Source organism: Nicotiana attenuata, unplaced genomic scaffold, assembly GCF_001879085.1.
Source record: "Nicotiana attenuata strain UT unplaced genomic scaffold, NIATTr2, whole genome shotgun sequence".
Classification (NCBI taxonomy): domain Eukaryota; kingdom Viridiplantae; phylum Streptophyta; class Magnoliopsida; order Solanales; family Solanaceae; genus Nicotiana; species Nicotiana attenuata.
The window spans coordinates 135,198-146,513 of record NW_017671031.1 but is presented as its reverse complement, the minus strand read 5'-3'; the positions used below and the strand labels follow the sequence as shown (position 1 = coordinate 146,513).

The 11,316-nt window shown below is 46.0% G+C and overlaps 1 protein-coding gene across 1 annotated transcript; it reads left to right on the top strand.

Moving 5' to 3' along the window:
- Positions 1-1,426: 1,426 nt before the first annotated feature.
- LOC109205380 lies at positions 1,427-2,838 on the top strand. Its single transcript, XM_019368093.1, has 2 exons — positions 1,427-1,872; positions 2,634-2,838. Exons 1-2 carry the CDS (start codon positions 1,427-1,429, stop codon positions 2,836-2,838), a joined length of 651 nt encoding a protein of 216 aa, XP_019223638.1.
- The last annotated feature ends 8,478 nt before the right edge of the window (positions 2,839-11,316 follow it).

Genomic DNA, 11,316 nt, shown 5'->3' with positions numbered 1-11,316 from the left:
AACGCTTTGGGAAAACCAGAGCAAGACTTCTCTGTGGGAATACCAGACTATCTCCTACTTTAAATAGAGAAAATCCCTGGAATTCTGTGATGCTGGGGATTATGTCTAAAAAACTGCGTATTGCGATCTCCGCTGACGATCGTTCTTTTCTTTTCATAAGATCTATTCTTGGGCTAGAGCCTTAATATAGCTTTTCTCTTTTATATGGGATAATGCATAAAACCGAGCTATTGGGATGATTGTCAAAATGGGCCGTGGAGATCAAGGGGTACGAAATCAAATATCGACCCCGAACTGCCATCAAATCTCAAATTTTGGCACACTTCGTGGCTGACTTTACGCCGGCCCTAGTACCGAGGTCAAAAGGGAATTGCTGTTGAACTCAAAGACTTCCTCGGGAATCTGGACCCTCTATTGAACGCAGAGGGGTTCGAACTTGGCTTCGTGTTAAAGCCACCGATAGTTAATGTAGTTATACAATCTATTAGGACTGTAAAATTGACTAACAACGAGGCCGAGTATGAGGCTATGATTGCGGGTCTCGAGCTGGCTAAAAGCCTGGGGGCGAGGTGATCGAAGCTAAATGTGACTCCCTCTTTATGGTGAACCAAGTCAATGGGATGCTCGAAGTCAGGGAGGAACAGATGCAAACATACCTGGATAAATTGCAGGTAACGCTACATCAGTTTAAGGAGTAGACTCTACAACATGTACCTCAGGGTCAAAATAGCGAAGCTGATGCTCTTGCTAATTTGGGATCATCGGTTGATGATGATGAATTCAACTCTGGAACGGTCGTGCAACTCATGAAATCGGTAGTGGAGGAAGTCCACCCCAAGATAAACTCAACAAGCTTAACCTGGGACTGGAGAAACAACTATATAGATTACCTGAAAATCGGGAAGCTGCCCTCGGATCCTAAGGAATCGAGGGCTCAACGTAGAAAGGCAGCCAGGTTCAGTCTGTCCAATGACAACACCTTATTCAGGAGAACGTTCGATGGCCAGCTCGCCATATGTTTGGGACCGGGAGATACCGAATATGTTTTGAGGAAATTTCACGAAGACACTTGCGGGAACTGCTCGGGGGCCAAATCATAGGTTCGTAAGGTAATCAGAGCCGTCTACTTCTGGATCGACATGGAAAAAGATGCGAAGGAGTCGTACGAAAATGCGACAAATGTCATAAGCATGCACCAACGATTCACCAGCCCCGGGAGCTACTACATTCGATCTTATCACCCTGGCCATTCATGAAATGGGGAATGGACGTCATCGGTCCCCTTCCATGGGCACCCGGTAAGGCTCAATTTATATTATTTGTAACTAACTATTTTTCAAAGTTGGTGGAAGCCTAAGCATTTGAGAAAGTCTGGGAGAAAGAAGTTATTAATTTCATTTTGGACCACATAATATGCCGATTCGGAATGCCAACCGAGATCATGTGCGACAATGGGAAGCAGTTCATTGGTAGTAAGGTGAGCAGATTTCTCGAGGATCATAATATTAAAGAGATCGTATCAACACCCTATCACCCTTGTGGTAACGGGCAGGCGAAGTCTATGAACAAAACCATACCCCAAAACCTTAAGAAGAGGTTGACGGACGCCAAAGGGAAATGGAAGGAAATTTTGCCCAAAGTCCTATGGGCATATCGTACGATCTCAAAATCCTGTACCGAGGCCACCCCGTTCTCATTGGTCAACGGTGCCAAAGCGTTAATACCGGTCAAAGTAGGAGAACCGAGTCTCAGCTTCCGATATGCGACTGAAGAGTCAAACGATGAGGCCATGAGTGCGAGCCTAAAATTGTTGGACGAAAGGCGCAAGGTCGCCCTCGTCCGGTTGGCCGCCCAAAAGCAACGGATCAAAAGGTATTATAATCGGAGAGCCAACCACTGACACCTCAATATTGGGGACATGGTGTAAAGAAAGGTGACACTGAACACCCGAAAACCGAACGAAGGGAAGCTGGGGCCTAATTGGGAAGTTCCATAATGAATTATCGAGATCACCGGCAAAGGATCGTACAAACTCGAAGCAATTAATGGTGAACGGCTACCAAACAATTGGAACGTAACCCACTTAAAACAATACTACTGCTAAGGTATGACCCTATTCATTACTTTTGTTTACATATATTATGAATTGGACTAACGCTTGCAGGTAACGGCTAAGGAATAATGCAACTCTTAGGCCTGAAAACACGCGTTGCACTCTTTTTTCCTTGAACCAGTTTTGTCCTAAATGGGTTTTTCGGCAAGGTTTTTAACGAGACAACAGTGGATCGCACTAAACTTAGAATTGAATACAGGTCATGCACCAGAGTCGAAGATCACATCAACAATATCTGAACCCTCTCTCGGATCGGCCTCTAATACTGGGAGCCATCACCCTCGGATAATTATTTAGATGGGAAAGAGACTTTGCGCTCGAACAGTCTAGGCTCGGTGGATAGGATTTATTGTAAGGACCAAACGGTCAAAATGAATCGTGCCCACATAGACCACTTAAGCCATAAGACGAAGCTTGTACACATTTACAATCATGTATGTTGCACATTGAAATGAAAGAAAGTATCTACCTTGGAGATCATATTTTGTCTCTTAAAAACTACTACACTTTGTTCCTTAAGGACATCAAGCCCAAGGGCCACATCTATCCAGGTCCAAGAGATCACCCCCACTCGGGGACTGTCGTCCAAAACAAACTCGGACGGCTTGGATTGTCAAAGCCTGGGGGCTCAAAAACCTATTAGGCAGTGCCCGAACCTTAAAGGCAATGGCCAACCCCACTCGGGGACTGTCGTCCCGGGTAAGCCCGGATGGCTGGGGTATTGAAACCCGGGGTAATAAGCCTATTGGGCAGAACCCAAACTTAAAAGGCTACGGCCATCCCAAAAAAGGCTCGGAGATGTCCGAAACCCGTAACCAAAACGTAAGGCCTTAAAAATTTGTGAACCGATTAGAAGGCTATCCTCGGCAAAATTATAATCTAAATTTTTTTTAAGTAAGCACTTTGGGGAAAGCTTTTGGTCATACCAAGCCTCCGCGAGTCTTAAGCAAAATTGCATCGAGAACGAGCCATGTTCGAACCTCAGAACAAGACCTTATTATTACGTTCTAAGGCATTCGAAATATTTGCAATAGTAAAGAAAAAGCAAAAAGAAACAAGCTTGAAAATTATCGAAGGGAAAAAAGCAAAAACCTTGTTTATATACATATAAACATCTTTATAAAGGCCAAACGGCCTCAACAAAAAATACAAAAGTACAAAAATGAAGGCACCTAAGCCTGATCTTCGCTGGAGCCCGCCTCATCACCGAGACCATCAGGGTCTTCTCTGCCCTTGGATCCGTCGGAACCCTCGGAGCCTTCCTCGTCCTCAGGATATGCCAACTTCTTGGCCTCGGCCTCAAGCCTCTTAGCATTTTCGACCTCGGCCTATAGGTCAAAACCCCAGGTATGAACTTCCTCGAGGGCCTCCCTTCGGGACTGCCATTTCATGTATTCAATGATGTCTTTCAGGCAGTTCTGGGTTGCCTCAACATCAGCTTTGTACTGGGCCACAATCTCCTCAGCATCGGCCTTGGTTATTTCAGCCACTAACTTGGCTGCTTTAAGCTCCTTGTCAAGGGTATCCTGACCGGTAACAGCCGAGCCCAGTTGAGACCTTAGGCCTTCAATTTTTTGGGATCGGGCCTCGGCTTTCTCCCTCGCCGCTCGATGTTGAGCCTCGACCGAGGCCAGAGCTCCCGGGTAGTCTCTTTTCCGAAGCCAAGCGATCCATCTTGCTTTTCCACTCTTCAACCTCGGCTTTAATCACGTCCACCTCGGCTGGGAGTTGGTCGATCCGGTCAAGCTTCTATTGACGGGTTTTGACTATTAGTTTCCCTGTCTAGATCGTCATCACTAACTTCAAAAATCTTTACCTGTTCCATCAGGTTGGCATGTTCTTTCTGAGTCGCGTCCAACTTGGCTCGAATGCCCTTGACTTCTCCTTCGCGTTGCTCGCTGAGAAGCTTATACATGTCCCTCTTCTCAGCAAGCTCTTTGACATCGACCTCAAGTTGGCTAAGCTCATCCTGGTACCGGAAAAAGGTATCGTGGTGAAGCACCGAGGCCTGCAAAATGAGGAAAGGAAAAGTATTAGAATCCTCAAAAATTGAGTCCGAATATAAAAGAGTATGATAACACCTTACCCAGTTCAGCACATGTTGCGCTTCGTTGAACAAGCATGGCGCATCCAGCTCATTCATTTTTGGCTGTCTTCTTCGGTTACCAGGCAGCACAGGTAACTAGCTATACCGACAGGGGCGAAGAGAACTCGGGCATCTTCGGAAATGGTGATAATAATTAATCTCTTTCGACCAGGATCCGTACTCGGGGCGAGGAACCGATCAATCAGCCTCAGGCTCGAGTTAGGCCCACCAACCTCCGAGGATGAACTTTTCTTCGGTACCTCTAAGTCAACCAACCCAGTGACGTCTTCCACGGCGATAGAGTCCACGCTGTCAAAAAAGCAGCGGAGGGGATCATCCGCTCCTTGAGCCCCCTGGTATGGTCATTCTTTCACCTTTCGAGCCTCGTTGAACATGGACTTGATAAATGAGGGCGACCCGGTAATATCTATCACACCGAGTCACTCCTTAAGGGCACTACCGGCATCTTGGGAAGTCTTGGCCTCGGCCTCCTCATCAACCTCCCTAGCCTAAGGGAGATCGCCTCATGGGTCTCTTGTTCAACGGCATCTTGGGAAGTCTTGGTCACGAGCTACAAAAGGCTTTTCCTCCTCGGACCCATCCCTAAGACGGTAGAGCAAGTCCGAATTTGGTGCTCGAAAGCTGGATCTCTCCTTTCGCTTACGAGCCAGTCTTCTTTTTGGTTTTTTCTTCACTGAGCTCGGGGAGCCTAGAGCTTTTCTTTTCTGCTTCCTCTCTACTGTTGACTCCCCAAGCTGCCCCAAAGTAGAGGAGTCAGCGGGAAATTCCTCGTCCCTAACGGAGGCCTAAGCTCGACTGTCTTAGGCAAACCTACAAAAATAAAATAGAGGAAATAAGAACGCAATGCTAGAAAAAGAAGCCCAATACGACTTGCTCGGGAAAGGAATCTTACCATGGGAATGGGCCTCCCAACGGCCTTTCAAGTGTTTGCACCATGAGTGCTCGGAGTAGGCATCTGTGACACAATACCCTCGACCCACTCCTTGAGCCGAGGAATAGCATTTGGAACTCGAGCAAGGGCTGCGCCACATAAAACACCGATAAGAAAATGGAAGATAAAACATAAAATTGACGCTTAAAGGGAGTTATACTTATGTGATACATTCCACTTCTCGGGGAACGGCCTCACTCGGCAGGTATCAGGTCGGCGGTCCTCACCCCTACAAAGCGTCCTTGCCAACCCCGATCCCGATCCTCATCGATGCTCGAAAATGGGGCTTGGCTGGCTCGATGTACAAGCTTTATCAGTCCCCCCATAAGACTCGGGGACTGTACAAGCGGAATAGATGATCGATGGTGAACGTGCACGCATCGATTTTGTTCACAACAAATCGGAGGAGGATCACGATCCTCTACAATGATGGGTGAATTTGGCTAAGGCATACATTATACCTCCTGTAGAAGTCTATGATGACCAGGCCCAATGTAAAGGGATAAGTTGAAACAATCAGATATCCCTCAACATGGGTGGTGACGGCCTCCTCGAAGTTAGGGACCACTATGTCCTTGTCGGCCCAGTTGCAATCTTTTCGGACCATGGGGAGGTCCTCTTCGGAGATTGAGCAAATGTATCTCGAGGCCTCCTCATTCCGACCCTGTACCGAAGAAGGCTTCTCAACCATGAAGTCATCGGTGGCCGAACAACCCCCCGGAATGAACATTTTCAAGGGGGTTCAGCGGCCGGTTCATCGGTAGCCACGTTAGCAGTAGACCTCTCAAGGTCAGCCACACCGAGAACGGTCTAATTAATTTCGGCAGTCAGTTGGGAAGTAGAAGCGCCCTTTTGGGGAACACATTTGGAGGTTTTTGCCATTGATGTCTGAAAAGGCTTGAAAAAGGTAGAGAAAGGGTTGAAAGTTGAAAGCTCAGATGTGTTAGTTTGGATAGAGAATGAGTGAAATCTTGCAATTTACTGAGGAATTTCGATCAACGAAGGTGAAATTACTAGAGTATAAGAAAAAGGGTAATGAAATCCTGAAAGTACGAGGGTAGAAGTTTGGATGTAAAGTAAAAAATGAACAAAGAAGGGAATATTTATAGGGGCTCCGCGATGTTTCAGTCCAGGCACAACCAACCGGTGGCTGACACGCAGTTGAAGTCATAATGACATGGCTGACGAGACGTTTCGGGTTTTCTGTCGTTTCTGTCACGGCGTATCAAAGAAGGAATTGAGGAACTCATGTCCTTTCTCGTCAACTTACTCTTCGAGAAATGAGGGGACTATTATATATGGGTAAAACCGAGCTCGTGGTATACCCTGGCTTCCGATATGATAAATCGAGCCTGAGACATGATGATAAGGGACGAGAATCGAGACTAGGGTCTAATCGAGTTAGAGCCGGAAGCATGTCACCCGCCCTCGAGAATATCAATCCTTAAAAGAATCATCAAGAAACCGAGCAGAACCAACAGAAGATCGTAATATCCGCGACCGGCCAGATATCATGGCGTGGATCTCGGCGCGTATCGATGGAGAACCGGTGATTGGTTAAACAGAAGATTTTTACCTTTTATAGAATTATACCTAGAGTAGGACTCCCCTACTATATAAAAGGGAGTCTGATTATTCATTAGGAACAAGGTAACACGCATTTCAAGGCAATATATTACTATTTTCTTTGTTCTTATTCTTGCTCATCGGTGCTAGTCTTTGTGAGCCCGGATCGGGGTGGATATCCCATCAAGGCTATAATCATCTTCATTGCAGGGTTTGAGTTTACTACATCTTTATTTAATTAATCTAACACAATTTATCGTTTGTATCGAATTAATCCGTGTATCCTTAAAACTACTTACAAATTTAATTGTTATCCGTTTATAAGAATAAAAAACCTCTATAAGACGTACAAATGATAGTTTATATTCTTGAGCTGATGTCATTGAATAGTATTGGGCAGAGAAGAAAACTAATGGTTTACCTAGGTTAGTACCATGCCTAATCTCAACTGGTGGATTGCAATCATCGAGAGAAGGTAATTTTTCTTGTATTGCTGCAGCAAACGAAGGTTTTGATATCTTTTCATTGCCCCTATTTTTATTACCTGGCAGAGTTCGATTGCATTGTATGTTGGTAGAGATTGGGTTCTGAGGCAAAGACTCCACAGTAGCATTTTAGGTTTGTGGAGTTGATTGCTAGTGTTTATTATTGACATCCGCTATGATTTTCGCCCGACGAAGAGGTCGATCAAAATTGGATGAGATTTTTCTATTGTGGAGGAATAGTGTAATAGCGGAGATGGCAGGTGGACTTTTGAGATCTGATTGGTATTAATTTTATCATCGGTGGCCATTCGTATGGTGATATTAGTGGTGGCTGCTTGGTTAGGTTGTATTTTACTAGCCGTTGCAGTGGTATTGTCAGCCGTTGTGGCGGTGTTAGTAGGTGAATGGGTGATTTAAGTAGAGATAGATAGATGAGGTGTTGAAGTTTCATTAGTTATGGCAGGTGGATCCGGTGGGACTGGAGGGGGATCATTAGTGTACATATTTGTTTACCCTCAAAATCGGATAACAATTGAATTTGTAAGTGGTTTAAGGATACGTGGATTAAATTGACACAAAGTGATAAATTAAGTTGTAATTGAAATAAACAATGATAAAGTAAACTCAAACCACATGAATTGAACAGTTACAGTCTTGGAAAATTAGCCACCCTTGAATTAGATGCACTTCGATCGGTACCAGAACACAGTTGAATAAGAGCTTAAAGAGAAAAATAACGATGTATTGCTTCTAAGTGCGTGTTAAAATATGTTTTACAAGTAATCAGACCCCCTTTATATAGTAGGGGAGTCCTATATTAGGTACAATACTATAAAATGTAAAAATCCCCTAATTAACTAATTTACTGATCTCTCATCGATAGATGGCGAGATCTCCGCCATGATATTCGGTTGGTCATGGACATCACGGCCTTCTGCTGGCCGAGCTTGACTACCTGACAACGTTCTTTGAAGTTGAACAAGGCCAGGACTGATCCCTAATCACGACCCCGATATCCTCGAGGGCGGGCATTATGGTCCGAACTCAGAATTTATAAGGTCCCCTCGGTCTAGGTCCGTTGTTACCGTCTCTCGAGCTTGACTTATCATGTCGGAGACCGTGATGTACTTCGAGACCGATTTTACCCGCTTACAGATAGTCCCCTTAATTTTTGGAGAGTAGGCGACGAGAAACGACATGAGCTTCCTATTCTCACTTCGATACCCCCTCAGAATCGACAAAATGAATGAAACTTTTCGTTAGTCACATCTTAATGGCATTAAATGCTTGTCAGTTGTCGGTCGGTCACTCCTGGATGTGAACCGTCATTTGAAAACTATAAATACCCCTTCTTCATTCATTCAAGCTTTACATCCAAACCTTCTACCCTTATTCCATAGAAATCTTTATATTTTCTAGCACTTGTATCCTGGTTTTTTGAGATCTTTGTGAGAACTTTTGCTCGTGTTCATCCCAAATCGTCAAGTGTACTCCTTTAACTTCTTCGTTTTCCTCTTTTTCCCTCCATTTTAAAAGAAATGGTGAAGACTTTAAAAACAGTTCCCCAAAAAGAAACTCCTTCTGTGTCGCGACCGGCTGTCGAGGAGACAGTTCCTTCGCGTACTGCTATCGAGGGACCAGTAGCGGAACCCCCCTTGAACACGTTCATCCCCGGTGGATGCTCGATAATCGCCGATTTCAAGGTTGAAAAACCTCCCTCCGTACCCAGCCGATGTGAGAAGGTCTCAAGATATGTGTTCTTGATCACCAAAGAAATCCTCCCCACGATAAAAAAGGATTACAACTGTGTTGACAAGCATGTGGTGGTTCCCGGACCTAATGAACATACCCACGTCGAGGGATACTTAAGTGTATACACTTATCCCTTTATGCTGGGCCACTTGGATCCAGTCATCATCGACTTTTGAAAAGATACAAGGTGTGCCTCTGTCAAAATTCACCCTTCATTACGGAGGATCGTGATCCTATTTCGGTTCTTCGTGAGCAAGATCGATGGATGCTCGTTCACCGTCGACCACCTCATGCGCATATATAGTCCCAACTCTTTCAGGGGGGGACTAATCAAGCTCACGCATCGGGATAGTAAAGCCCCGTTCTCCAACTTCGATGAAGATCGGGATCGAGGCTAGCTAAGCCCTTTTGTCTGAGTGAGAACCTCAGACCTAATCCCGGCTGAGTGCATAGCATTCCTCGAGAAGTGGAACATAAAACGTAAGTAAAATTTTGCTTTCAAATTTTATTTTACTCTTTTTTTATTCCTTCTTATCGGTGCTTGGTGGTGGTGCAGCTGTCGCTCGGGTCCCGAATGCAGTCCCTCAACTCAAGGAGTGGATCGAGGGCATCGTGTTACAATGGCCATATTCTGAGCGCGCATGGCGCGAACTTTTGAAGGGCCGGTGGGAGGCTCGTTTTCATGCTGAGATTCCTTTCCCGAGTGGGTAAAACTTGGTTTTTTTTGTGTCGCCAAGTTCTTATTTGTTTTGTTCCCCTTTGCAGGTTTATACAAGGAACTCATACTGAGGCCTCCATCCAGTGAAGAGGATTTCCCCGCTGAGTCCCCTGCTCCGAGATAGGGTGATGAGAAGAAAAGGAATGGTCTCCGAATTCTTTGAACTCGAAAAAGAAAAAACCAAGGAGAAGGTTGGTGCGCATATCCAAAGAAAGCACCAGCGCCCGAGCGCCATCATCAGACTCTCTCCACTGGCTGAGGGATGAATCCGAAGAAGAAGAAGAAGAAGCCTCTGAGATGGTGGCCCGCGTGCAGTCGCGGTTCGAGGGACAAGGGGCCGCCGAACCAGAAAGAGAAGAAACTAAATTGCCTCAATTTAGGGAGGACGATGGGGAGGCCGTGGCTGAGGCTTCCGAACCAGAGAGAGGCGAAGCCATTTTGCTTAAGTTAGGGAGGCTGATGAGCAAGCCGTGGCCGGGGCTTCCCGAGCAGTGTGAAATACCCCGAAAGAAGCACTCGGTGTGATAGACATCTCTGAGCCGCTTTCGTTTATTGAGTCCATGTACAACGATGCTCAGATGGTGAAAGAGCGTCCCAGCGAGGGAGCCCAAGGAGCGGAAGACCCCCTCTGCGGATTTTTTGATGGTGTGGATTCTTCCACCATGGAGGATGTCACCGGTTTGGGTGACATAGAGGTGCCATGGAAGAGTCCATCATTGGGAATAAACGGGCCTTCCTCGAGTCCGAAGCTAATCAGCCGGTTCCCAGCTTCGAGTGTGGATCCTGACCGGAAGCGATCAATCATTATCTCTATTCTGGAGGATGCCCGGGTCCTCTCTGCCCCTGTAAGGCTAGTTACCTTCGGTGCTTGGTGAACGAGGAAGACCAAGCCAAGATGAACGAGGTAGAAGCGCCCTACATGTTCAATGAAGCACAACAGGCGTTAAACCGGGTAACTTCAGATACATCTTGATGACCTCTAATTTGCCTTTGATTAATCTATAGCTGATCATACCTTTTTTCTTTGTGTTTGTAGGCCTTGGTGCTTCATCACGAGACTTTTCTCCAATATCGAGAAGAGCTAAACCAGTACGAGGCCAAGATTCGAGAGCTCGCTGAGAAGAGAGATGCTTAAAAACTTCTCAGCGAGCAACGTGAAGGGGAGGCTAAGAGCCTCTGAGTTGAGCTAGAGGCAGCTCGAAAAGAGCACGCCGACCTGGTAGAAAAGGTAAAAGTGTTTGAGATTAGTGACGATGAGCTAGACTTGGTGACTAACGCACCGAACTCGCAGGTCCAAAAGAATCTTTATCGGATCAACCAACTTCGGGTAGAGATGGACGTGGTAAAGGCCAAGGCCGAAGAATAGAAAAGCAAAATGGACCGCTTGGCCTCAGAAAAGGAAACTGCCCGGGCGCAATTGGCTTCAGCTGAGGTCCAGCTTCGGGCGTCAAAGGAAAAGGCTGTGGTGCAGGCCAAAAATATTGAGGAGCTCCAGTCTTAGCTGAGTTCGTCCATCTTTATCGAGAAAATCTGGCCAAGGAGCTTGAAACGGCCAAGTCGGTGGCCGAGGTAGTTAAAATCAATGCCGATGAGATGGCGGCCGAATATGAGGTCGATACCGAGGTAGCCCAGATTCGAGCAAAG

What these genes read in the sequence shown, in the direction of transcription:
- LOC109205380 (XM_019368093.1), top strand. Translation starts at nt 1,427, where the DNA reads ATGCCAACCGAGATCATGTGCGACAATGGGAAGCAGTTCATTGGTAGT. An exon ending in CAAAAGCAACGGATCAAAAG is followed by an intron (nt 1,873 to 2,633) that starts GTATTATAATCG and finishes TTGTTCCTTAAG; the next exon opens with GACATCAAGCCCAAGGGCCA.